Raw genomic sequence first — 28000 nt, forward strand, 5'->3', positions numbered from 1 at the left:
TTTGAAGTACTTAGAATTAATATGTGCATTACACACACACACATTATATATATATATATATACATACAGAAATATAAAAACTATTGTTGTGAAATGGGCCATTCTGCATCAAAGACACTTTTATATTTGGTACTTTAAGTATATTTTGATTCCAACACCCTTGTCCTTTTACTATTTCTGCAGTGTTACTTAAAAGATCTGCACTCTTCCTACACCACTGGCACCATCAGATATTTAAGAGTAAGTTACATTTCAACACCTGCATGAAGTGCAGTCTAATAATTTGAAAAGGACATGGTGCACCCTGTGTGGAGCTTCAGCTGGAACTGCTACAGGATGAGTTCACTCAGATTGTAGACGAGGAGTCTGTCCAGCTCATCCCCAAACTGCACTGCAGTGTTCAGCAGGAAGATGAGTTTAACAGAACCTCATTGTCTCAGGCCTCAACAATGTTTGTTGCCATGAAGGCCAAAACACACAGTAGGTTTGTCTGGTTATCAACATTTAGGAAGGCTACTGCACAAGAGGTGACTTAATTCATGTTTTAATTATAGACCAAAGACTGTAAAGTAGATAGTATTGGTTCACTTCATTTATTACATGTTAGCGTAGAGTTTGTCAATCTGTGACTGGAAGAGAGCTTTCAGCTCAGCCCTCTTAGCCTTGAGTGTGGGTGTTAACAGGCCATTTTCAATGGTGAACTGCTCTGGATGGAGGTAAACATCTTTCACCTGCATCAGGTAAGAGAAAACAAACAAACAAACAAAAAAAAAAAAAGTGAGGACGGTCGTGAAAAATTCAAAACAATAAAAAGCTTGCAATGGTACTGCTGCAATAATATGACAAACAAGTGGGCATAAAAATAAGAAAGGAGATTTGCTGTTGTGGAAATAAGTCAAAAGGCCTGAAATCTGCATGGTCTTGATGTTTTAGACATTTCTCTCAACAAGAAGAAGCAGCTACCTTTAGCCACTAGAGGGAGGACTGAGCCAGGTTTGTGATATGTGTGGCACCAGCTCAAATGTTACTGACCTTACGTTTCAGTTTTTGCATATTTTATGTCAAGTTTCTCTTTTACATTTGGCAAAACTGAGAATCACTTCTAGGAGACCAGGTACTTGCAGAACTCTATATGAAGATATTAATTTCTCTAAACTGGAGCTGTACATTTGCCAATAACTGCAAGTTTCCACTGATAATATCTGACTTGCTTATACATTACACAAAAGGACAGCTGACAAATTAAAATTCCAATATAAAGTGTCATAGTAAGGTTTTGGGCCATAATGAGCTACCAGATCAGCTTCAATGCTCCTTGACATTGATTCTTCAATGTCTCTCTACTGAAGGGTTGGACACCTTTCCTCTGAAAGGTTTTCCCTTTTTTCGTGTTTTGATGATGGTGATGGAGCATATGGTTCACATCATTTTCATATTCGAACCATTCAGTGACCTTCATGCCCTATGGATGGGGGTGTCATCCTGTCTCTCCACAAATTCTTTGAGTTTTTCCTTTAACTTGTCACCTGTCACATGTGTAATTGTTTCAGTTTGGGGTGAATTCACAGGGATACATTACCTGCTCAAAGGACTTGAGCCCCGCTTCTTTGCCCAGTTTGATCATGTCTGAAAGAATGGCTTTCTTAATTTCCTGTAAACAAATAAGACACTCACTGTTAGACACATTCCAATAGATGAATAATCCTTTAGCTGAAAAACAAATCAACACTGCTCTACTTGTATTGAATATTCAATTAGATTTGCAGACATTGTGCCTTATGGGTTTTACAGCAAGAATGCAGGGCTAGTCCAACTGGCTTCTTTTAGTGTTAACGATTGTGTTTACTGCAGCTATTCTTTTGCTGGAGTTTGGGTTGAAGATTAAGTACGGAGAGATCTGTCGAATAGTTGGTTTGTTTTCTACAAATTGAGAGAAGAAAAGCCCCTCTACACACATGTATAAGAAGAATAAGATAAAAGCATTACTGTGTTTTTGCAGAGGTCTTCAATGGAGCCTTGGCACCCCAGACTTTTGGCAAAACCTGGCAGGACCTCAGGATCAGGGACCACAATGGCAACCAGGCAAGACTATAGACAGAAAGCAGCTTTATTAATCAGTCACTAAGAGTGTATGTACTCTAAATCCACAGACTGCAAAGATGCTGGGTTTCACATACCTGAAGACTGTCTCCATGCACAAATACCTGGGCCACAGGTCCACTGCGGACATACACATTCTCAATCTTTTCTGGTGCTATGTACTCCCCCTGAGCCAGCTTAAAGATGTTCTTCTTTCGGTCAATAATCTTCAGAACTCCACTCTGTCACCAAAACATCCACATTACAGAAATAACTTTGTATTTTTGCTGCATGAACATTAATGATTTCCACTTATGTGTGTGCAGTAGAGAAATGGATCAGTAATCAATCCAGCTATCAAAAAGGTGTGTCAGGGTCAAGTCCAGAGGTTAAGTTTTCTCTCTTGCCATAAGATTTATACCACTCTTGTGTCCATCTGTTGAATGTGATGCTAGAGCTAGCAGTCAGTTAGCTTTAGCTTAGCATAAACACTGGAAACAAGGGGAAACAGCTAGTCTGGCTCCATCCAAGGATAACAATAACTGCCTACCAGCATGTCTAAAGCTCACTGATTTACATGTTTTATCTTGTCTGTTAAATCAATGTAGAATCCAAAATGTAAAACAGGGTTAGATGTGGTTTTATGTTCTGGACGAAAGAAAAGATGATGCCTTCCAGTGCAACTAGAAGCTAATGATCCCCAAAGAAAGATCAAGTTCTGTTTTGCTAAACAGTTCAATTACAGAACTCTTTGATTCCACTTCATATCCTTTTCTTCAAGCACTGAACTTTAACATAGACTCTGCCAATGTGACTCAAGGGCTCCATCCACAAACACTACGCATCTGGTGCCTCAGAGCTTGTGGTTGCAGTTATTCAGTCAGCAGCAACTTCGGGCCAAACTCTTGACTCATTTACATGTAATAAATATTACACTGGCTTTTCTTACCGGAAGCCATTTTCCAATGTCCCCAGTGTGGAGCCAACCGTCTTTATCCAAGGCCTCTGCAGTCTTCTCTGGGTCTTTCAAGTACCCCTTGAACACATTTCTACCCTTGATACAGACCTGGAAAAGGCCACCAAGACCAAAAAAGTGAGGCAAATAGAACATGAAACAGCTAATTTGGCATACTTTTAATGGTGCTACTTTGTCAAAATGTGTGGCTTACAAATGGCTCAAGTTGTAGCCCATAGCCTAACAGTCAAGGACCCAACTCCATGGTAAAATAGTACTTCCTGTTTACAGCCTCCAAATTATGGAAAGTATTGCAAAAATCAAAAGCATTTTATAACTTATTCCCCAAATAAAAGAGTGAATTACAGGAACAGTCAAAAAAAAAAAAAAAAAAAAAAAAAGTATATGAACTTCAGACAATGGGCTAGGTAGTGCATCCATGTGCTATAGTATCAGTTGAAAGCCTGTAATACCATAGATCTCTCTCATAATTCCCTCTCTGGTTACCTCAGACAAATAAACATTGCTTAATAACATTAAAAGGTTTAAATAATTTCCACCTCTGACATCTGTACGATTTATTGGAGATGTGACTGGTCTATGTGGGCTTGACTTTTATCTCATCTTTATTTCAGTATTACAAATACAACCTGCTGAATTTCCACAGACTTACCTCCCCTTCACCATTTGAAGCAAAGTAGTTCATTTCTTCAACATCCACCAACTTCACAATATTGCAGGGCAGTGGTGTTCCAACATGCCCTGTGGTAAGTAATACCAAAAAATAAATAATAAAAAAAATTATGAATTATCTGCATGTTGGTCAAAACTGAAATAATCTCAATTTAAAAATGTTGCCCTAGCATTTACAAGCATATAAAGTCATTTAAATAAAAAGGAGTCCAGCTCTATTTTATATTAAATTAAACAACAGTTAAGGTTGACTTCAGATTACCCCTGAACTATGTACCTGAAGTGGCATCTCCTGGCATGGTGAAGGTGCAGCCGGCTGTGCACTCTGTCTGGCCGTACGCCTCAAAGATCTAAGAGCAGTCCAGTCAAATCAGAGTAGAGAGAGAGAGAGATAAAGAGCAGCACGACCAGGTTATCATGACAACATGGAGATTAGTGCCAGCTGGACACTGTTCACTGTGCAAATGTTACTCCCCAACCACAAGCATCACTGTATCAGTGTTGCTTTGTTGCAAACACCTCAGAGTTCACTGAGGTTCAGACACCATGCATGACATGATTTAGAAACTGAGTCAAAGCAGTTTTTTAAAACTTAGATCCCAGAAGATACTGCATTTTAAGGAGCTGAATTTAGCTTCTTTAAGGGAGGTTGTTGTTTAAGGGGGAGGAATTCTTAAACTGATTTCTTTAAAAGATTTTCTGAAGTGTGATTCAAGGTAGACTAAACATGACCCTCCTAATGACACATTACCATGTCAGCAGATCACCTGGATTCAGAAAAATGCATCAAGACAAACTATAGAGAAGACAAATTACCTGACAGCCCAGAGCAGCCCTGAGGAAGTTGAGAACAGAGGGAGATATGGGAGCTGCTCCAGTCACCATGACCCGCACACGCCCCCCCAGGGACTCCTACAGTCAAGGTTAAGCACATTTACTTTCGGTGAATTTGTGTTTTCTGTCACATAATCTGTGTTTCTTTGAACAGAAGCGACACCTGGACTTTGTGGAAGATGAGCTTATCCCATATGCTGTTGTTCCTGATGATGCCCTCCTTGACCTCAGAATATTTCCTGTCCACAGCAAAGTTCAGGAGCCATTTCTTGAAAGGCGACTTGGCCCCACTCTGGACCTATATACACACATATATTAGAGAAACAGGAAGTTGAGTTGATGTTTAAAGCAGAGTGAGAGGAAAGAGGGGGTCTGTTGTGTCCACTAACTTTGTCATAGACACGGTTGAGGAGGCGAGGAACTACTGGGAAAATGGTGGGCTGCAGGGTTTTCATGTCATCTGGCAGCAGTCTGATGTCACCCTGGAAGAATCCCACTCTGGCCCCAGCACCGTACATCACTGTCTGCAAGATCAGACAACAAGTCATTTTGAAAAACAAAAACACACACAGGAGGGATGCTCAATCTCATTTATAGAGACTGAGATAGTAAACATGCCTTTATGAATTCTTACCTGTACGACTCTCTCAAACATGTGCGCTAAAGGCAGGAATGAAATGCTGACATCCTGGGTATTTGGAACAACTGATGACTGTGGGACAGACAGAGGCTCAATTGGCAATAGTCCATTTACAATGAAATATACACTCAATATATCTATAATAAGTCTCCATGTCAAACTTAAAAAATATCACGAGGATTCACATGTATTGTGCCACTTTTATTACAGGTACCTCAAAGCTTTTGATGACGCCTGCAGCATCAGAGACCACATTCTCATGGGTCAGCATTGCTCCCTTAGGGTCTCCTGAGAACAAAAATACAAAAATATTGTGCTCTTAAAGATTTAAAATCAAGTCTCAGTTCAGGTAATACAATTAGGTAATACTTTATATAAATAAAGCATTTAGCAAGAGATCACAGCCATGCTAGCAGCACTGAGGCTGAGTACTTGATGCACTAAATTAACTAAAGAAGCAAATGGTAGCATGCTAACGAGTTTAGCAGGTAGTGCTTGTCAGATTAACTGTCTAACTACGATTTGCTTATTAGCACTAAACAAAATACAACTGAGGAAAATCGGAATTTAAGTTTTGGAGGTATTTGGCTATAAACTAAGATATTGGACAAAGCCAAATTTTTGTGCCCACAACAACTGTGGCTGGCAGGATTATGTTTTCAGGTTGTCCGTCTGTCCCAGTGTCGTGAACACAAGATCTCAGGAATGTCTTGAGGGAATTTCTTCAAATTTTGTAGAAACATCCTCAAACTCAAGGATGAACTGATTAGAATTTGGTGTTCAAGGTCAAGGTCAAGAGCTGTGATTCAAATGTTTTACTATAATTGTATTGAAGTCATATATGTTTTATTACTAGTCAAGTTCATATGTTTTCTATTTGTTGGGGTCATGTAAGTATTAGGTCGAGGGGCTTTCCTCTTCTGTTTCTTGGAACAAGAGGTCATTGTGTGAAGTCTGGATGTCTTGCTATAGGTAATGCAGACAACAAACATATATACATGTCTGTCTATCTATCTCTCTCTCATATATATATATATATATATATATATATATATAGATATAGATATAGATATATAGATATATATATCAATCAAACTCTTCACTACATATACATGTCTGGACAGACATGGATGTAAACTGCAACTTGACTGGTTGAAATTGAGTGCATCACAGAAGTCATTAGAATTTGTCCTTTGGGTTCCATGAATGTTTACACAAAATTTCACAGCAATCCATCAAAAAGTTGTTGATATATTTGTGAACAAACTGACTGACACTGACATCCCTAGCCTAGCGCTGCCAAAATCAAACTCTGCTTTAGGTTGTTCTTGGTGAAGTTCATTTGATTTATAAAAGTCACATCCTGCCCTGCAGATGCAATAAATCCCAGAAAATGTTAAATGATCACCTGTTGTACCACTGGTGAAACAAACAATACTAAGGTCCTCTGGCCGTGGTGGCTGTTGGGACATAAAATCAGCACATCAGAACAACATGCAGCTTGTTAAATCTCATAAAAATGTAAATAGACAACATGAATATATCAGAAACTTACAATTGGCTTTTGAAGATTGCTTTTCCCCAGAGCCTGTGGAACATAAAACAAAACATGTTTCCAATCATGTTTGTGCTTCTCACAGTAATAGTTGCAAGTACAGATCTAAAACAATTATTCATTCTGAAGCCAGTAAGTAGTGAGTCACCACTTAATTTGTGCTCAACATGCATTACCTCCACATCCTGCAGGGAAACAATGTCCACCCCACACTTGGTTCCTCTCTCGACCAACTCGGAGTTGAAAGGGTCCATGATGATGATGGTTTTGAGAGCAGCACTCTGGCCTTTCTCCCGATTCTGCAGCAGTGTTTCTGCTTTCTTTTGATTGTCACAAAGCACTGTGGAGATCTCCGCTGAAAAAAAAAAAATTAAGCCATTATTACAAATAATGTGCTGGTTTTAGGTAAGCATGTCAACACTAATTTTGTAGTTAAGATTCAGATTTTAAAAAAAACAAAAAAAAAACAGGATTTCTAAAAACAGGAACAGCAGTATATATATATATATATATATAAAAAAAAAAAAAAAAAAAAAAAAAAAAAAAAATATATATATAAAAAAAAACAACAGACTTACTATAATAGTCATGCAATTAAATGTCCAGAGGTGATCAGATAATCAAAAGCAAAACGAAGCACAGTTTGAAGGAGTGGGTGCGATAAATAAGTGAGAAGAGATTACAGCATACTCAATACAAATCCCTGTGGGGACCAGCGAGCTACTGGACTCAGCTCTGTAATTAGCAGCATTAAGGGTGCAGAGAGAATCTCCAATTACCTCTGTCGATAATGAACACAAGAGCTTCAGGACCCAGGGTGTCGTACAGGGGAACGGCCACCATGGAGTAGGTGTAACAGGCCAATTCACCAATAATCCACTACCAATGACCCAACGAAAAAAAAAAAAAAAAACACAACAGGCAAGTTACCAGCATGTGGGCCAAACTGAAAATGATCTCTTTACAAAAACCAACATTAAGACTTCACTTACTTCAGGTCTATTCTGAGCAAAGATGCCAATGAAAGTGTCCTGGTTTGGCTTCAAACCTCGATGAAGCAGCCCTGACCCCAGGTGCTCTGCTCGATCAGACACCTGAAGGATGGTTGACTTGAGGTCAGCTGACATTCACAGCAGTTCACTTTCACCATGTTTTTCCCCCAATGTAGATGGATTAAAAAAATAAAATAAAATAAAAAATACCTGTTTGTATTTCAGCCACTGGTATGGCCTTCCTGGTTTTCTGTAGCCTAAGCATGGTCCATTACCTAGAAACAAGATATTAGACCAACATTAAACATAATCACATTGAGTTTCTGTGGGTTTCAGTCTTTTGATCCATTAAAAAGGAGCAGTCATGTGCAGCATATCCACTGCTCAAAAGTAGCTAGTCAATGGCAATTTGGTATCTTTAGTTAAGTATAAAGGTTTTCTCTGAAATGTATTCTCATAAAATCAAGGTCCAGACTAAGAAGGAGAAAGTAAAGAACGTTTTCATCACCTGAAACTTTCAGCCCCCTCTGAAAAACCTCATAGATGGTCTTGGCTTCTTCATAGCAGTAGGATATCAGGTTATTGTTGCCCTCAAGCAAAGCAGTTTTTCTTGCTCCGTCCTGAGGACATCAAGCAGAAGCACTTCACTGATTAACTATTTGATAAGCTATACAGTATACTGAACCTCTATAAAAATGCTCATCAATAAATCAGCAGCTCTAAAACCCGATAATTCCTGGAGTAAAGCTTCACTATTCATCCTGCATTTCCTCTTCTCTGTAAAATAAATAAGAATGCCCAGACAATGACATTTATTCATACATCTGGGTGTATTTTAGTTACTACGCTGCAAAAAACCAACAGCTTGACACCCTTTACCTTGATCCCCAGAGTTTGGCGTTTGAGGTCGGCAGGGTTGCGGACAGGACTAGGCCGTGTGTTGAGGTAAAACAGGGTGGCAGCCGCCAGGGCGAACAGGGAGATGATGGCCGGGGTCGGGAGAGGGGAGAACAGCAACTGGAACAGGAACTCCATGGTGGCACGTCTGCTGGGATGCAGAGATGAATTACAGATAACTAATTTCAGTCACTATATTCAAAAAGATATATAGTCCATATTATGCAATTCTCCTTGCTCCTTGACACTGCTCTGTCTTGATGTTAGGCACAATACCTTGAGGTCAAAGTCAACATGACTTGTGCAACAGTTATTCCTAATCACTCAAGATAGAGTCCAACCCATGAAAGCTTAGAGCAACAATATTACAGTCTACACATGCAGTGACATGAAGTAGCCTTAACACCACATTTAAATATTTACAAACGTTGGCAACGACCAGAACTACTGTCAAACTGATTCAGCAGGAGGTGAAGACATGTCTGAAGGTGTTAAAACAGTGTTTTTCCCCTTTCTTAATAAGTATAAAATCAAGTTTTCTTGACCTTTGAGACATATTAGCTTCATGTGTCATGGTTGTGAATTACACTGAGGTCAAGGTCAATTATTTCATGACAGCATACGAAGGGTCTAATTGGGAACGGGCATATTTTGCTGCATTTGTGCAGCCGTTTTTTAAGTTAGCATGGTAATTAAACATCAATATGGAACTGGTGGTAAGACACAATAACACTAGATTCCAAACTTTATTTCTCAGTGTACAATATCAATATTTTAGCTGCCATACAACACTCATCTGACAAACCCATTATGAGTTTGTATGGATGGACCCTTCTAATACAACAGGCTGATTAAAGTGGCCGCTGCCATACATTACACTGGCTCTCCTACCTGCTGCTGGTTCTCTCAGGTGTTCCTCTCAGCTCCCAGTTGACAGGCAGGTGTGTGAGTGTGTGCTCAGCAGATCCTCTTCATCTGCTCTGAAGGGTGATAAAAAGAATGAAAACTCATAACAGTCTGACAGAGAGAGAGAGAGAGAGAAAAAAAAGAAACCTTTGAACCTTGGCCACCATCACTTCCACTGATAAAAGAACATGGACACAGACAAACTATCCTTGGTTGTATGTCATAATATTAAAAGTGTGTATTGTGTAATTTACTAAACTGTTTAAGAAGATATGGTTTTAAAAAGCCGGCAGCTCTACCAGCCGATAAATCACTTTGATTTCAAAATAGACACATAAACTTGACACTATCTGCAGCAGTGTCAGAGAAGGCCAAGATGCTGCAGCTGATGAAAGGTCAATATTCTTATCTGCTCTTTATCGTGTTCAAAGTCCTTACACTTAAAAACTGGATGTACAACAAATCAACATTAAAAAGATTTTTAATCAAGTCAAATAAAACATTAGTTAAACCAGTGAAGTGTCATACAGAGCATCCCCAGATTATTGAAAATGGTGTAAAAAGTACTTTTTTATACCATTTTGAATTATCTAATGCTAATGCTAATCTAATAATACAAATTTGCTATGAATTCTGGATAAATTAAGACTTTTCCCAAAATTAAATTGTGTAAATTTCAATAGTTACAAGGTCATTTCTGCAGGGGAAAATTCAGAAGTCCCAGCCCCCCCCCCCAAAAAATAAAAAAATTAAAATAATTCTCAGTGCAGAGCAGACCTGAAGCTGAACTGAGATGCTGTGGCTTCTTAAAGCAGCTTAGTCAGGGTGAGGAGGATGGTTTCTTAGGACAAATGAAAACTACGGACGATGTACTCACTGCTGCACAGCCCTTGTTCATTTCCTTACTTGTATCTGTAGTATTTTGGCTTGAGGTAAAAGCAAACCACACAAACCAAACAACATTAACATATTTACTCATGTTAAGGTCAGACACTTGTTATCAGTAGATGCATTAGATTCTGGACAGCCTCTCTTTGTTTTATTTGATGCTTCACAAAAAGATCAGAGAGAAAGGTCAGGTGATGTTACACCACCTGATTAAAGAGAGGCAAGACAACATTTGCTGCAACAACAAAACCACTCAGTATATTGATTTGAGTGGGCATGAATTCAATTTTTCATTTATAGAGAAAAACTGTGGCATGTCTAAGCACATGTACTATGGCACTGAACATGTGCTACCGGTCTTGAGTACAACTCTTGAACAAATGTAATACTTCAAGGTGTATAAACCAGACAGAAATAATTTTAAGTTACTAGTGGACTTATCTTTTCAAATCTAACTATCTAAAGACAACTTTAGATGAAGGACAGGTACATTTTGACAAACGTTTCTCCTCTAAATTACCAGAGTGCAAATACAATGCTCAACTCCCACCGTGTTTTCTTGTGTGAATGATTTGATCGTGCTGGACAGTGTAAAGGTTCATTAGAAGAAGCTTTGAAAGGTTACCTGGTGGGATTAGCAGAGGTAGTTTGGGGCCAAACTGAGCAGGGATCCCCTGGGGAAAATCAGCTGAACCCAGCGACACCACTAATGTACAATCTGCCCACCTGTCATCATTAGCACCTTAAACTGCACACAGGTGTGAGAAACTTCTTTGCACCAAGCAAGGCTCAGCCTGCTGGCTTCATCTGGTTTCCACAGCCCTGCACCAGCAGATAACACTCCCAGGAGACCTACAACACACCTTTTCACTTTGGGTTTTTGCTGTATTGACTTAAAAAAAAACTTAATTAATTAGCTCACATTCTTTAAATAAAACAAGTTTGCAGGCATTTTCCACTCCCTCTCTTCTGTGTGTGTGCAAGTGTGTGTAGAGATAAGAGATTATAATGAACTTTGACACTGCATTTATGAGCGATAAACTAAAGCCAGACTGGAGATTTTAGCTTTGAAATTTACTAATCTATACTTGATGAAATCTCATCAGGAACTTATCTTATCTCTCTGGATTTGTCTTAATTATATCAGATGAATGTTACAAAATAAAATCACTCTAAAGCAGAAGTTACATGTTAGGTTTTATCTTAAAGTTCAGTCACTTTTTGCTGAGTTTGCCAACTAACAAATGTTGGGACTGTTTGTTGCATGCCACTCCCCTGCTCTCTTTCACTGTATTTCCATCATCTGTCTGTACTTTCACTATCAAATTAAGGCATAAAACTGCCTGTAAAAATAATTATAGTCAATATCTTCATGATCAATTAATCATTATAGTAATTTTCAGCAAAGAAAAAAAATGGTAGAAAAAAGCCGTTTTCAGAAGATTTCCTTCTTTTTGCTTTATGTCATATTAAATTGAATATCTTACATAAGATCTCAGGTAAGACATTTGAAGACATCAGCTTGGAAAAAAAAGAAACTAAGATGGACATTATTCACTATTTTCTAAACTTTTATGGACAAAAAAGGAGGGGAAAAATCAGCTAATCAGGAAAAATACAGATGTAATTCTACTCTTCACTGTAAGTATTATATGCATTGAGACTTATTCAATCATCAAGTCCTCCTTGGTTGCTTTGATGACATCCACTAAATCTGATGATGAACTGAAGTATGGGAACTAATATGAAAGGGGTTTACAAGAACATAGTCTGGTGTACTCTAGTGAAGAATTACACAACAAAAATAATAGAAAGTGATGAACTTAATCCCCTTTTGTACCCCACCCACCCACCCACACACACACACACACACACACACACACACACATATTTTCATTGTCTCCTCCCTAACCAACTACCCAGCATCACCAGGGAAGTTGGGTATTTAAGCCCTGTAGCATCAAGCAACTAATAGGATGAGAGGGATGGTGAAGGCGATGTACTATTCTGGCATGAGGCACATGCTGGTGCTTCACTTTGCACTTGTGTTTAATGCTGCTGCTGCTGCTGTCATTAATAACAGCACAAATGGGTCTCAGCCTCACAAGCTGCTCATTGGCTTCCAGGCTCCCTGGAACATGTCCTTCCCCTTCAGCGCCCTGCGGCTGGGCTCGGCCATACAGATAGCTGTGGAGAAGGTGAACGCGAATCCCTCCTTCCTGGGGAACTACAGTCTGGATTTTGTGTACACGGACACAGACTGTAATCCCAAAGTGTCCCTGGGAGGATTCATTCACCAGGTGTGGAAAGAAAACGTGTCAGCGCTCTTTGGTCCAGCATGTCCCGGAGAGGCTGAGGTATGGATTCATGTGATGTGGTGTTTGTAAATACAGAAACTGATGACTGATGCATTGGACTTGTTTTTTGTGTCGCTTTTTTTAGAGATTAAAACACAGGTTTCTGTCCACTTTGTTTCATTTCATACGCCCAGATGCCACTTTATTAGGTACACCTAATAAAGTGGCAAAACTAATGCTATAAATCCTACCTTCATGAATATTATAAGTTTTAAGGTCATTCAGTTTCTGTTGAAAGGATCTGACTGTTTCTTCTTCTTCCACCCCTGGGTGTTGTGTGTATTTATTTCCTCGCCCCTGTCGTAATAAAAAAAAAACATAAACAGAAATAAATAAAAGGTTGATTTAAATGACATCTAAATGATAAAATGTCTCTATCTTTTTCTAACACTCTGAACTTGATTGTGATCAACAGTATTGTTGAATTCATTATTTCAAGTTACAACTGTTTCTTAGGTCACTGGTCTCATTGCGTCAACATGGAACATCCCTATGTTCGGGTTTGTGGGACAATCCTCCAAAATGGACAACAGGGATATCTACGACTCCTACATCAAAATCATGCCCCCTCTTAAAAGAAGCTCAGAGGTCCTGGTGAAGACGCTGGAGTTCTTCGGGTGGAGTCATGTGGCAATGATTGGAGGTGGATTAGACTCAAACACCTGGGACAAAGTGGACGCTTTATGGAAAACGGTAGAGGATCCACTGAGAGCTAAATTCAAACTGACCGCGGCGGTCCAGTTTGACACAAGCAATCCTCAGCTGGTTTATCGAAATGTTAAGTACATCTCAATGGTCGCCAGAGGTAAGATAAATATCTCTACAAGCACCCAGACGGAAACTGCAACTTTCCTTTCTCTGTAAAGCCACATATAACCATATTTTCACCCCTGATTTGGCTCCTGTTCCAATATCTGTCTAACTCTTCCTGGTGTCCCGTGACGCTCTGTCTTCCAGTGATTGTGGTGCTAACAAACAGGGAGGACTCGATGACTCTGTTGCTAGAGGCTGAACGACAGGGTCTGATGAACGGTGACTATGTGTTCTTCCTGGTGCAGCATTTTGAGGTCAGTGGCAGCGTGGTGAGTAAAACTTTTAAAACACATATACACAGGGGTGGGACTCAGAGACCACTGAATGACCACAGTCATTTCGGTGGTCATTTTGCATCTCTGCATGGTTGTTTCTATTGCTGTGTGATAATAATGGGGGTAGCACATTTTTTCCTCTAGTGGCCTTTAACACCAGTATTTTTAAACCTTATTTTCCTGTGTTTTGGCTGTAAATGATCGATAGGAACAAAATCTTTAAAATAGGTGCAGTACTGAGCAAGAACGATGTACCTGACCACCACAAACAGCTGCTGAACGCCAAAGTACATCCACCTAAAATGCTTGTTTTTGCCACTGACAGGCTCAGATTGTTATTATAAGGGATAATTCTTTTTGTTTAACCAGAAACAAAAATCCCCACCAGACTCCAAGGACAAAAACAGAAATTTTACTTTGCAGAACACGAAGAGTTGCTGGAATACTGCTGCCTCCATCAGTTAGTTTGTGTTATTGTGTGACTTTCCGTGGTGGAAGAAGTATTTAGATTCTTCACATAAGGAAAAGTATCACACAATAACACAAACAAGCTAACAGCACAAGGCAGCGGTACTGCAGCAATTTCCACGTTCCATGAGGTAAAACTATTTATTTTCTTTTACTATGCATTTAATTTATGAATTTATGGCTTTACAGAATTGGTTTTTAAATCAGTCTTATAGTCAGTTGCCCATGTGTGCATCTAAGTAGTATTGTTTTGCTGTTATCACTCCTGTACATACTGGCCAGTAAAAGGTCACTTCATAATGCTCTTCCAGTTTAAGAGATGGCAACTATAATACAGTTTTTTTTAGAATAAACTTTCCTCTTTGTGTCATTTACTTTGTCTGCACTGCAGCTCAGCATGGAAACACTGTCCAGGGAATTCTGTACTAAAATACTAAAGATATCGGCTTGGTCCGTCTCACTCAGACTGCTGAAGCCTCATAGGCTGGAGATGTTGCTAGGAGAGCATCTGTTTGCAGCCAGTATGAACTGGAGGAATGATTATAGCTTACTTTAACTCTTTGAATCATTGGAAACCATCCAATGGTTTAAGCTAATCTAGACTTTAAACACTTTTAATACCTACCAATCTGCTTATAATATCATAAGATTTCTCAGTTTTAAAGAAGTTTTTAGTCCCATTTGAAAGAACAGGTCCACTGATTTCAGAGGCTGACAAAAGCAGGCTTTGGTCTGAAATGACAACTGTCGCTGGCAGACTTTTTTCAGCTGTAGCCAACAAGCTAATTAAACTACTGTTAGCTCCATTAGGTTGGTGGAAAATGCCATCTCCAGCTGACTTTTCAAAGTTTCCAGCTGACTCGTTTTAAATGATAATCTTGTAAAAGGGGTCTTAAAATTGCACTTGAAATAAGAGACTAAAAGACTTGGGTCCCAGGGAAGAAGTCAGCACTTGTTATTTGTGTATTAGACAGCTTGTAATCACTTACTTTACCTCACATGTACAGTCTGAAGTTGTCAATGTGTTTCATAATCATCCTTCAAAGACTCACTTAAATCTCTCCTATCAAATTATCAAATGTATCTCTTCACTAACATGTTTTATTTGTGTGTGTGTGTCATATTAATTTTTTCCTGAGCAGGATAACATGTGGAAATATGCCCTGAACAGCAGGTTAGACCAAGCCGCCATACGAGCTTTTGACATGGCCTTTATCATTGGCCAGAGGTCCTACGAAGGCTATGAGTACTATGACTTCTTTGAACAAGTTTTTGAAAAGCTGAGAGGACACCCATTTAGGAGCAACCTGACATCTGAAAGAGAGGTGAGCATCCATGATGATCACACATGTTAAATATATATCATTAAGATGTTCACATTCATTGTCCTGAATAGATACAATAAGTTTATTTCTGTTACTTCAGGTGAGCCCCTACTCTGCCTACCTGCATGACGCCGTGCTTCTTTATGCAATGGGGCTGAAGGAGGTCCTGAAAGACGGGAAAGACCCTCATGATGGACAGCAGCTGCTACGAAGACTGAAAAATAGAAACAACATTCGATTTTATGGTTGGTAGCTGCTTTAATGAATGTATTCAGGGATCTATAGTGCACTGCCAAGCATTAGCAACACTGCTGATTTGTTTATCCTGGTACAGACTGTGTGCTGAACTATTGAGAACATCTTCTGTCACCATATCGGTGACAATGCACTTATATTTACCAATCGTAGCATTACATACAGTAATATAACGTACCAGAGCCTCCACCAAACCGTAGGTGGTCTAGTTGCATTGTGGGTAATGTAGGAGCCATGTTTTGATAAGGAAAGATATAAATAATGGTCTCTGGTTCTGCTGCATTGATTTTGATCCTTTTTTAGAAACTGTTCATTATGAGTCCAACAGTGTTATACAAGTGTGGCACTAAATCAGGGAAGTTCATGTTTTAAGATGCATTAAAGGGCCAGTTCACGCAAATAGTAATGTGATAACATTTGTGGTGATCCCAGCAAAAGCAACATCTCTCTCAGTGTCCCAGCTGCTCTGGATAAACCACAGAACTCACTGTCAACAGTTTTCACATTGGGACCATTTCTTCTTTTGAACGTACTTCCATCTCTTGGAAACATAAGGCTAGCACATCATTTTCAGAGACAGTTCGATGCAGTCATGGCTTGTCATCACAGGTGCCTCTGGACTGGTCCACTTTGATGATGAGGGGGAGAGAAATCTGGACTATTCCATTTACGACCTGCAGCACACAGAGGATATCACCAAGTTTGTGCCCATTCTCCATTTTGACAGTCACACCAAAAATGTCCGGTAACAAAGATTTTTATACAATTAAGCAATTTTTTACTTTTTTATTTATATAAAAGTGTTTTTTGGTCACCAAATACATAACAGGAAAAAATGTAATTTCAGGCCAACATCTATGTTTACTTCTGTGGTTTGGCCCAAAGGACAACCTCCTTCTGATAAACCAGAATGTGGTTTCAACAATGAACTCTGTGAATGGCTGACCAATGGTAACCTAACAAACCTACTTTTACATCAGTTTATGCTAAACATTCAGGCTAAGCTAACCACCTCCTATCATTTACTGTCTTGATGGGACACAGACATCGCCCTGCTGACCCTGCTTGTCACCTTCCCTATTATTGGCGTGGTCGCGGTTTTGTGCATTGGGGTCCTCACTCTGCAGAAATCACGACTCCAGACGAGGCTTGACGACTCCTGCTGGTGGCTCATCAACTACAGCGACATCACTATCATCAGAGAGCACTCAGTATGAGCAAAAAAAACACGCGTCATCCTTGAAAAAGAGTAAAAAGTGCATGAGCGTGCCTGTGTGCATGTGTAGTGTGTTTGTGTTCACCTGTATTTTTTTTCTCCTCCAGGGAAATCAGGCTTTATCTCTAAGCACCACATGCAGTCAGAGTGGGAGCGGGGGCTCTCAGTCCAACTTCTCCAGCAACAGCTATGGCCTGAGGGACAAGGCAGGGAAAGAACACATCTACACCACCATAGGCCTCTACCAGGTACCAGTTTTATTCAGACTTGTCTAACTTCTGTGTTACCAGTGACCACAAGCGGCAATTACAGGTTCATGGTAAAAGTAGTCTCATAGCTTTTTGAAATACAAGTACTGTGACTTAAGGTGAAGTCATTATCATGGGTTCGGCTTTTGTTTCCTCTGTAAATCCCTCATTTTCAAGTTCCAAAAACTAAATTTCAGCACAACTCAGGAGATAAGTATATAGTATAGATAAGGATATGTGCAAGTAGATCCAATCAGTTCAAGTACTCTCGGAGGGAAGAAACAACGGTCGCAACATCGTAAACACCACAATTTGTAATGCAGGAAATGTCAATGCACAGTTACTTAAGTTTCCAAATATTAGACTACCATGAGCTCCTGGTCATACCAGACCAACTAAGGCTGTCACAACAAGATCCCTTAATTGAAGACGGGTTTGTTGGTTATGAATTTAAGGTTTTATTTGTAAGACTGTGTTATATGTTGTTTTAAAAGTCACTTTCAGACATGAAAACCTGCACTAAGTGAATCTAATATTATGTTTATGTGAGAAGTCCTCGGATATCTAATATATCAAAAAGACACAGACTTGAGTGTTAAATGTACATACATAACACTGCAGACTTTGCTTTCATGTACCACAATAACTCCCTCTGGCTAATGTAATTTTTAATTTCCATACAGGGGAATCAAGTGGCCATCAAGTACATCAAGAACCATGCGAGCTGTAATTTCCAGAAGCCTTCAGTTATCTCTGAGTTCAATATGGTAAAGTTCCTCATGTTGTTCTAGACCAGACATGTCGATTTTTTGGTTCATCTCTTTTTTGTATTTATTCTGATAAATGTCCTGAACTGAGATATTGTGTACCTAACCATCTTAACCTATTTAAGACAGATGAAAGAGATGAAACATGAGAACTTGGTGCAGTTTTTTGGTGTGTGCGTCGAGCCACCAAATGTCTGTTTGGTCACCCAGTACTGCAAGAAAGGCAGTCTGAAGGTCAGTGTTGCAACCTGTACTGCATGAGATATAGACACTACAATGTTTGAAAAACCTCATTCTCTAACGCAGGGAAACTCCTATTCTTCTTTCATCATCAGATTCCTGTTATTCACTCTTTGGTATTGTTATTTTTCCTGCAGGATGTTTTAAAGGCTTCAGATGTGGAGCTGGATGGGATGTTTAAGCTCTCTTTTGCTTATGATATTGTAAATGTGAGTCAACTCATTTATGCAGCATGTTTAAGTTGTTGTAATGAGTTATGTTGTTGAAAAGACACTTAATTGTTGATTACAAAAGTTTCACAAATACACTGTCTTATAGACTGTGTTAAATATTGGATCAGTATCAATGCAATGTTTTTTGTAAAATGGAAACTCACCCCAAATTTTAAATATAACAATAAAAATAATAAAGAGGAATTATGACCCAGAATATAACTTCAATTTCAACCATAAAGCTCATGGCAAATTATGTAGATATATTATAACTTGGAACTTCTCATAGTTTGAATCTATTTAATTGTGATCTAGGGAATGGAGTTCATTCACAAAAGCAGTCTGAAATTTCATGGGAACCTGAAGCCCAGCACATGTCTGGTGGACAGTCGACTCCAGATTAAACTCTCTGGCTTCGGACTTCGGGAATTAAAGAACAAGATTGTCCCACTGGAAAACCCTAATTACCAAGGTTAGTGAATGGGCTCGGTGTGATATAAGTGTCACAGCATGAAGAAGTAAAATGTCTGAGATGATTTGAACCCACTTGTTTCTTGCTGTAGCGATGTACTGGACGGCTCCCGAGCTCCTGAGACAAGTCGGTGTCCCAACCAATGGAACGCCCAAAGGTGACATCTACAGCTTTGCCATAATCTTGTGGGAACTCATGTACAACTCTAAGGGTAACCCATATAATGACATCAACCTGGAGCCCAAAGGTGAGCATGTTACTAAGCCATTCATTCATTTTCTTTAGCCACTTATGGAAATACCATTGAAAATACTGCATCAATATTTCATTTGCCCCACACAGTCAACAAGCCATTAGCTAACAGCACCATAGTACCACAGACAGACTCACCTGACTAGTCTGTGGGAGTTAAACCAAAATTCTAACACTGCAACTCCTGCCTCTTGCTGTATGTTCTCCCCAGAGATTATTATGCAGTTGCGGACGCCTTTCCAAGGGGAACTTCTCCGACCGGTGCTGTCTGAGCAGCTGTGTGATGAGAACATCAACTCACTGCTGAAGGCCTGCTGGAGTGAGAACCCTGACCACCGACCACCGTTTGGGTCAATACGGAGACAGCTGAGGGACACCAGCCCAGACAGGTCAGACCTCTGATATTTTTTTTTCTTACCCATAATATGTCCTAACATACTGCGAGAAAATAAATAGCTCTTCCTGTCTCTCATTTGCAGGTGCAGTATTTAATTTGGGTACACACCTTAATTTTACTTACAAGAAAATACATAGAAGCATCAGGCAGCTTGTTCAGCATTCATAAAGCGCGTACATCCACCAGGGCTGTAAAATAAATGTAGTGACTGATAAGCCACATCTTCAGCGAAAATGTTACAAAATGCTTTTGAGTTTATGTTAAAAATATTCTTTAAAAAAAAACAAAAAACTTGTGCACCAAAAAATAATCACTCATTCCTTGGCCCATAGTTTTACCTTCCATTAAATTTCATTGAAATTTAAAAAATTTTGAGACTTTGTGCAAACTAACAAACAAACTCAACTGAACACTCCTTAACGGAGGTGATCATGATTTTCTGTACTGTAGTCATGCAAATATACTGGATAATATGGTGGATAAGTTGGAGAAATATGCAAATCACTTGGAGGAGGTGGTGGAGGAGAGGACCAATCAGCTCACAGCAGAGAAGGCCCGTGCAGACAAGCTCCTCTCCAGCATGTTGCCAAGGTACCGCCAGATGTAACTGCATCAATATGATCAATTTTGTATTTTATCTTTATGCTGTGTCAATCACCCATCCATGAAATATGACCACAGTTCCATCAGTTGAATGGGCTTCCATGACTACATCAAGGAGTGAGTGGGCTCCACCAGCCTTACCTTGTCAGTGCTGTTGTTTCACGGGTTGCAGGTACATTGCAGATCAGCTGATGGCAGGGAAGTCGGTGGAGCCACAAAGCTACGACATGGTGACCATCTTCTTCTCAGACATTGTTGGTTTCACCTCCATGTGCTCTGTTAGCTCTGCGATGGAGGTGGTCACCTTCCTCAACGACCTCTACAGCCTCTTTGATGACATAATCAAGATGTACGATGTCTACAAAGTAAGTCAAAACAACACCTTTTGTTTCTCTTTCAGCACTATGGATCACATATGAAACATCACTTTGTTGGTGATTTGAATGTATCTGTTATTTGCTTCAATAAATCCTAAGTGTATGGATTTTATTGCAGATAATAAGCAAAGATTAAAAGTATCAGTATAATAAATGTATGACAGTTAGCTTAGCATAGCATAAAACATGGAAACAGATAGTAACTCTGTTCAAAGGTAACAAAATCTGTAAAGAAAGACATATAAAAAATCCTCCAGTTGTTATTTTCAAAATGGCCAGTAAAGCTTTGTCACCTTTGCCTCTTTACTAGGTGGAAACAATAGGTGATGCATACATGGTAGCTAGTGGTCTACCTATCAGCAACGGCAACAAACACGCTTTGGAAATATCCACAATGGCTCTGCATTTCCTGAGTGCCATTAAGGTCTTTAGAATCCGCCATATGCCTACTGAGTCTCTTGCAATTCGCATTGGGATACACTCGGGTAAGAGACAATAAACAGGCAAAACCCATTTAAATTTAATCTCATTTAAGAAAAAAAAAAACGTTTACTTTTGCCACCACCTTAAAGGAGTAACCAGAGGTCCTGCATTCTGCCTGCTGCTTGTATTCATTTGATTTAATTAAGAGTTTGTAGTCATACACCTGTCACCTTGTAAGTTTGTACATTATACATTTGAGAAATTCAAAAATGAGTATACACCGTTTGTTATGGGTTTTTTTGTAGGTCCAGTGGTTGCTGGAGTTGTGGGCACCACGATGCCTCGCTACTGTCTGTTTGGAGACACAGTGAACATGGCTTCGCGTATGGAAAGTAACAGCCTACGTAAGTGAACTAAAGCAAGCCCTTTGCAGTGTCTATTCAGGATCAGCATTTAAATTTAATAAAATATAAAATAATAATAATAAAAATTATTATAATAAATACGTTAGGTTGATGACCAAATACCTGAAAAACTACTGACGTTCTCCTCAAAAGCACTTTTGTGTATTTCACGCAGCCCTGAAGATTCACATATCTCAGTGCACTGCTGACATTCTTGTCCAGGATGGATCGTTTGACCTGGAGGAGAGAGGAGAAATAGAAATGAAGGTGACTTAGAGGAAAAGCCTGTTTTCCTGTTTTCCCCCCTCCAATAAGATGTAAAGCCTATGTGTTTGACATGTTTTTAATCGGTGTGTATTTGTGTCCATGACAGGGTAAAGGGTGTCATAAGACGTACTGGTTGCTGAGCAAAAATGTATTTAATCCTCCTCCTATTGCTCACAGCTCTCCACCAGCTGACAGTCTCAAACTACAAACAGAGGTACAGTTACAGGTAAAACGTACATCACAGTCCCTGTTTTGTTTAAGACAGGCAGCATAAACAAATCAAGAACTCTACAATTGAGCTCTGTCAGTATACTTTATATAGTATTGTATGTAAACTAGTCTTTTGACCTGTATCTGTGATCTCTACCCAAGAAACCAGGAGTGGTCAGAGCTGCTGAGAAAAACGCCCAGAAAACCCTGACCAAACCTCACATCACAGATGCCACATTTCCTACAGTGCAAATTTAAAGAACAAGTGACCACATTTTGGATAAATTAGCTGCAACATCTGAGAACGACAAATCCATAGGTCTCACAGAACGCAGTGCAAAAAGGGTTTGTTTGGAACAAAATATGAACAGAGACTGGAGTAAAAATACAAAAGACTGAAGTCAGCAGGAGCAAATAGAGCCTGGATTAAAACACTTGTGCTGTCAGACTGTTGATAAAGGAAGCTAAAGATACTTTTTTTCATCTTAATTCTTTGTGATTTTGGTACAATTACAGATCCACCACATATACTGCTTATTTAATTCAAACTGTTCATTGTAGCACATTTTTTGTGCTATGACTTGACAACATGATATTTTCTTATGCAATAGAACATTTTATGTAAGGTAACCAAGACAGACACTTCACAGAAAATACTGCAAATTCATATAAGCCACAGCCAGAGTGCTACATTTCTATTTTTCAAACAATACTATAAAAAAGGTCTAAAATGAGAAAATCAACTCTCAGAATTATGTCTTCAGAAATTCATAAATCACAGGAAAAAATATGGACTATATAATTCTGGATTCAGAGAAAATACAAGTTACATAGTCTGGCTTTTTCTTCTACTTAAATCCAAACACCTTCTACTACAAAATTGTCCTGCTAACTACAAGTGTTGTTTTATTTGATGGGCAGGGTTATCTGGTCACCCTATATCACATTTGACTGGATGAATTTATGTAATCATACTCAAACATACTTATTTATTATTGTTTTGGCACATATTAAGCACGTAACAAGAGATTCATTGTGTTTTTAAAAACATAATGCACCATTTATCTTGCACTTGCACAAGTCAGTGACAGTTTCATTCACAGCCTTATAGATTAAAACTAAAATTATTTACCTTACTTTTTTTAGTGCTGATCACTACTTTTAAACCCAGTACAGCTTGAGAAGTGAATAAAGCATCAATACACTATCATAAATCCATAAACACATTCACAACTGATTAAGGTAGTATCATCGACTTATCATAGAAGGAATATCAAAGTATGTTAAGCTTACTTTGTTATGTTTATTGTGTTGTTGCCCTTGTCAAGACTTTGGTTTTAATTTCTGTACTGAATAAAATAGTTTATTTATTTATCACCACTGTGAGTGTGGTACAATTTACTGATGTGCATGTGTTAAATTGGTGAATCTCTGTTATTTTTAAACATGTATGCATATTTTAAAACAAAAAGGGATCACACGAGGATCATAATTTTTCATAACTTTCAATTCACTTTATTAGAGAAAGCAGTGGAATAATGTATGTAACATTAAAAAGATTATCCAAAGCCTCAATACATGTGCTAATTACAAATAATAATTGTGAGATAATTAGAAAATCATTCATTTGAGTGCGGGGGGAGGAATGTAATCATACGCTCCCTGAGTCCTGGGTGACACTCCCCTCTGTGCTTGTGTGTTAATGAATGAACTACATTCTTGATCCAGTTACTAAATCATAACATGTGTTTATCAGGACCACCAGCAAGATGAACAGTGAGGTGCCTGTGTGGAAAAGAAAAAAAGAGATAAAAGTGGTTCAAAGAGAAACTGTTATCTGAGCTGTGGCCACCTCTGAGGATACTTGGGGGACACTTGTTCTGGGGATCTAAGGGTCTCATAAGTCCAAGAGAGTTAAATTCTGAAATTTAATAAACAAACACATAACATGGGTATTAGATAGTCTGATTTGTATGACAGTGTATTACAGCCATTGTAGGTTAATAAATAAATAAATAAATAAATAAATAAATAAATAAATAAATAAATAAATAACAAAATAAAACCGTGGATATTCTTTGAGATTAAAGTGGTAAATTTACATGAAACATCTCACAATTTTAGAAGAACAGAATATTCTCTGAGATAATAATGTCGAAATTTTGCTAAAAAAAGTTTATTTTCTTTGAATATTAACTTCCTCCACCAGCTCCATAATTTTGTTGACTTTTTTCTGGTTTGTTTGTTTTACACCAAGATATTCAAAAATAAAAGTCTTCCCCACCAGATCTTTTATTTATACCATTATGTAGAAGGCTTTGACGGAGTGCTTTGATCTCATAGAGGGAGACAAAGTCTCCAGAAGAACACAGGGTGAGACTGAATTTAACGATATCTGAATAAATGGAATCACCCATGGGGGCACACTGGACTTATAACCTCAGTTTTTCTGTCATCCTGGCTGCAGCTCTGAATATTTGAGTTTAAATTCATTTCATCACAGTTGGTGTATCACATTTGTTATGTTATGTTACCTGTTATGTGTCCATTATTGGAAGATCCACTTCCTGTCAAGAGATAAAGACAATACTGTCTACACACTAGTCTGCTCATTTTATTTTGAAAAAGATATGCTGTTGCTTTTTATTTATTCGCTAATTTGCATAATTATTATAGTAATTATTTATCGAAGTATGCACAGGCAACATGTTTGACTGTACCTTTAATGTGAAATTCAGCGGTGAGGATCCCTCCACTTGGATCTGCCTCAGCTGATAGACTTCTAATAGTGCACGGGCCCTTCAGGAAATAAACCAAAAAAACAATATATAAAGTGTTTTTACATTTCTTAATTGTTTCTGTTATATTTCAGCTTATCTCATTTTTTTCCTGGCATATTGACGCCTGTGTTTGAAGTCAGAGCATGAAAAGCACAGGTGTAAATAATAAAATCAGTGCTGAATTTCATTTATGAATTTGCCATGCTTTGGTTTCAGGGTTTTGGTGCTGAGCATGCCAGCTCGCTGTCATGATTTACTGAGACACATGAACAGAACAGAGTCATTGTTAATATTATCAGTACCACCTGTGCTTTTCCTTCTATGATGAGTTAAAATGTCTGCTGTGAAAAAGGCCTATTGGAAAAGACGAATAGGTTTAACGGGAATGAGAACATTTTACAGTACTTTAATGTTTAATGTCACACTGTTGAGAAGTTTTGTACTCACTGGCTGACAGACGAGCCTCTCTCCATCACAAACCTGGACCTCACAGTGAAGCCAGACAGTGGACACCTTCTCCAGCCGTTGGAAGCGGAACGAGTTGAACTTAAACATGGAGCGGCTGTCTTTGGCGTTCTCAAAAATAGTCACAGTGTTGTCAGAGGAGCAGCTGTTGGAAAACAGGAATTACTTCAACCATTACTCTAAAGAAGTGGAACATAATACTACTATGTTTATCCCCTAAAAGGATACCTCTGGTAATTTCAAACCTGGGACTAATTTTCCCATGTTTTTAGGTGTTGATAGGAACAAAAATCTTTGGAATCGGTGCAGTGTTGAGCAAAAATAGTGTACCCGGCAACCACAAAGAGCTGCAACTTAATCCAATGGGCAATTGTCCATGTCAAAGTACATCCATTAAAGTGCTTGTTTTTGCCACTGATTATCAGGTGTCTGACCTTTTTGTTTAACTAGAAATATCACTATATATCAGTAACAGACTGCATTGACAAAAACTGTAATTTTACCTTGAAAAACACTGGAGTTCCTGGAATATTGCTGCCTCCATCAGTTAGTTAGTTTGTGTTGTTATGTGACTTTCAGTGGTGTAAGGACTATTCAGATCCTTTACATAAGTAAAAGTACCACAAAAAACTAACTGATCAAAGCAGCAGTATTCCAGCAGCTCTCATGTTCTGCAAGGTAAAATTACTGTGTTTCTCAATGGAGTCTGGTAATATCAACAATCTCACGATCTGAGCCCATCAGTGGTAAAAACAAGCAGTTTAGTGAACTTACTTTGATGCGGACAAATGCCCATTGGATTATATGGTTCAAATGTAATTTATTCTTTTATATTTACCTGTTAATGATGAGGCTCCACCTCTTCCTGTCTGTTGAGTAAGGAGTAGGAGTGGCCCAGCAGTTGTTTATTACAACTTTGAATCTGAGAGGCAAATGATAAAACATGGGTCAGAAATCTGGAGGCATCTATCTTTCAAAATTCTGAATATATGAACATAACATCTAAACACCAGGTACATTTTTAATTATTTAAGATACCTGTTACTTAGGCCTTTTGCCTCAATCCCGATGAAAACCTCAGAGCCGATCTCAGAAGTGTCGATCACATAGGGAGCATCCTTGGCGTACAGGAACTTTGAATTCTGGAAAATATGTTCATGTCTATCCTCATCTGTGCATTTAATGACCACAAAAAGTTGTACACATACACCAAGTACCTGTTAATTATACCTTAATTTTTCCACACAGCTATTCTGCACATCTAAGAAATAGCGTAACTGAATTAAACGTGTCGCAAAAGGCTTCCACTGGAGAGAGTGAATCTGTGAGCAGCTACTCACCGTGAACACGTTCATAGACAACTGTGATTTAAAAGTGCCTAAACTCCCGTTGTTGACATAAACTGTAGCCACTCTGGAAAAAGCAGAGGGTTTAGTAAAAACGCTGCAAGTCATTGGGTTAGAATGCACATATCATCCAGACAGTGACTGCGGCCGCCTCCTGTCCTGGACTGATGCTTACCTTTGGCTGAAGACTGCATTATTTACCAAATAGGCTGCTCGGTACATGCAGCTGAAGGTGTAGTTGACTGGCTGGTTTCTGACTGTGAGCGAAGTGTCGTTGGACACGATGGAGTTATAGAAGATGTACTTGGGATCTTTGCCGGGCATGTACTGTGGAGAACAATGGATATCAATATCAAAGGGAATATGAATAATATGGACCTTTGCTTTTATAACCTCATTTTCACTTTTTTGGGGTGTAAATGACTGACAGGGAAAATATCTTTCAAATCAGTTCAGTATTGAGCAAGCACAAAGTAACCGGCAACTGTAAACAGCACACTGCTTGTTTTTACTACAGACAGGCTGAGATTGCTATTACAAGTATCTGACAATATTATGCATAGGATTTCCTATGGAGATAGACCTTTGTATTTAAGAAAAAGAGCCTTTTTGTTTAACCAGAAACATCACTCTATATCACTACCAGACTCTATCTACAGTGATTTACTGAGCAGGACACAGGAGTTGCTGGAGTACCACTGCCTCCATCTGTTAAAGGATCTGAATACTTCTTCCACCACTGAAAGTCACACGATAACACAAACTAACACATTGAGGCAGTGGTATTCCATTCCATGTTCTGCTCAATAACATTTTTGTTTTTGTCAGTGGCATCAGATAGTCATATATATAGAGATGTCTGTCATTAAACAAAAGGATTTTACTCTCTAGTAACTGAACTGACCCTCTGATACCTTTTCGGTGTCTCACCTCAGACAGTGTGCCACAGTACGAGTGATTTTTAGGTGTTAGGTCTGGAATGATGAAGCGGTAGTAGCCTGGGCTGTGTATTCCAGTGTAACAAACACCACCCAGTGATAACTGGTCAATCTCCCAGCCATAGGGACACTCAGGGACATTGGCAATAATGGCGTTGGGGAAACATGATACCATGACATAGTCTGAAATTAGACGCAAATAATATTTACTGTCTTCACTCCAAAGACTTTTGCATGTTTTCTACACTTTCCTGAAACTCACTTATCAAACTTAGTATTTACTTAATATTAAACATAACTATTATGCACTTTATTTACTTAATATTGTAATTCTATCTCTCTATCTACAGTTGTACTTCTGCTTCAGAGTTGTTACCTGCTTTTTGGGGAGAGCAGGTCCATGCAACAGGCAACAGCATTAACAGAGCACCAAAAAAGGCCATAGTGTGAT

At 38.8% G+C, this 28000-nt stretch overlaps 3 protein-coding genes across 5 annotated transcripts; 1 reads left to right on the forward strand and 2 right to left on the reverse strand.

Moving 5' to 3' along the window:
• Positions 1–574: 574 nt before the first annotated feature.
• Positions 575–11170, reverse strand: acsl5 (acyl-CoA synthetase long chain family member 5). 3 transcript variants are annotated; one of them, XM_018693409.2, is made up of 22 exons: positions 11065–11170; positions 9537–9625; positions 8628–8793; positions 8257–8368; positions 7959–8023; positions 7749–7850; positions 7536–7635; positions 6933–7111; positions 6757–6789; positions 6610–6661; positions 5416–5489; positions 5196–5273; positions 4951–5085; positions 4725–4859; positions 4544–4639; positions 4005–4077; positions 3708–3796; positions 3029–3145; positions 2178–2321; positions 1987–2088; positions 1580–1651; positions 575–731 (listed from the first exon to the last, which is right to left on the reverse strand). In XM_018693409.2, the coding sequence occupies exons 3-22, from the start codon at positions 8781–8783 to the stop codon at positions 597–599; spliced, it is 2049 nt and encodes a 682-aa protein (XP_018548925.1). In that variant the 5' UTR covers positions 8784–8793; positions 9537–9625; positions 11065–11170; the 3' UTR covers positions 575–596. The 3 variants fall into 3 exon arrangements, with proteins under 3 accessions (XP_018548925.1, XP_018548926.1, XP_050922353.1); XM_018693410.2 differs by having other exon boundaries at positions 8628–8796; XM_051066396.1 differs by having other exon boundaries at positions 9537–9662; positions 11065–11118.
• Positions 11171–12415: 1245 nt separating this feature from the next.
• gucy2g (guanylate cyclase 2g) lies at positions 12416–22278 on the forward strand. The gene is made up of 22 exons (XM_051066564.1): positions 12416–12796; positions 13253–13601; positions 13754–13878; positions 15495–15677; positions 15778–15922; positions 16542–16677; positions 16780–16883; positions 16977–17143; positions 17256–17396; positions 18080–18163; positions 18293–18397; positions 18541–18612; positions 18931–19087; positions 19179–19334; positions 19551–19728; positions 20187–20327; positions 20512–20704; positions 21027–21201; positions 21445–21543; positions 21719–21810; positions 21917–22024; positions 22183–22278. Exons 1-22 carry the CDS (start codon positions 12416–12418, stop codon positions 22276–22278), a joined length of 3387 nt encoding a protein of 1128 aa, XP_050922521.1.
• A 1258-nt stretch (positions 22279–23536) lies between these two features.
• tectb (tectorin beta) lies at positions 23537–27998 on the reverse strand. The gene is made up of 10 exons (XM_018693416.2): positions 27926–27998; positions 27542–27732; positions 26787–26938; positions 26606–26678; positions 26304–26407; positions 26104–26187; positions 25248–25410; positions 24741–24819; positions 24555–24587; positions 23537–23805 (listed from the first exon to the last, which is right to left on the reverse strand). Exons 1-10 carry the CDS (start codon positions 27990–27992, stop codon positions 23732–23734), a joined length of 1020 nt encoding a protein of 339 aa, XP_018548932.1. The 5' UTR covers positions 27993–27998; the 3' UTR covers positions 23537–23731.
• Between the last annotated feature and the right edge of the window lie 2 nt (positions 27999–28000).

The sequence above is a fragment of the Lates calcarifer genome, linkage group LG23 (genome assembly GCF_001640805.2).
Source record: "Lates calcarifer isolate ASB-BC8 linkage group LG23, TLL_Latcal_v3, whole genome shotgun sequence".
Classification (NCBI taxonomy): domain Eukaryota; kingdom Metazoa; phylum Chordata; class Actinopteri; family Centropomidae; genus Lates; species Lates calcarifer.

Coding starts and splice junctions, on each gene's coding strand:
- acsl5 (XM_018693409.2), bottom strand. CDS start 8,783: ATGGAGTTCCTGTTCCAGTTGCTGTTCTCCCCTCTCCCGACCCCGGCC. Junction 4,860..4,950: donor TCAACCGTGTCTATGACAAA/GTTAGTGGACAC, acceptor GTGTGTATATAG/GTCCAGAGTGGGGCCAAGTC. Junction 4,078..4,543: donor GGGCTGCTCTGGGCTGTCAG/GTAATTTGTCTT, acceptor GACTGCTCTTAG/ATCTTTGAGGCGTACGGCCA.
- tectb (XM_018693416.2), bottom strand. CDS start 27,992: ATGGCCTTTTTTGGTGCTCTGTTAATGCTGTTGCCTGTTGCATGGACC. Junction 26,679..26,786: donor AATGCAGTCTTCAGCCAAAG/GTAAGCATCAGT, acceptor TGCTTTTTCCAG/AGTGGCTACAGTTTATGTCA. Junction 26,408..26,605: donor TGTCTATGAACGTGTTCACG/GTGAGTAGCTGC, acceptor CATATTTTCCAG/AATTCAAAGTTCCTGTACGC.
- gucy2g (XM_051066564.1), top strand. CDS start 12,416: ATGAGAGGGATGGTGAAGGCGATGTACTATTCTGGCATGAGGCACATG. Junction 20,328..20,511: donor CTCTCCAGCATGTTGCCAAG/GTACCGCCAGAT, acceptor CACGGGTTGCAG/GTACATTGCAGATCAGCTGA. Junction 21,202..21,444: donor TCGCATTGGGATACACTCGG/GTAAGAGACAAT, acceptor GTTTTTTTGTAG/GTCCAGTGGTTGCTGGAGTT.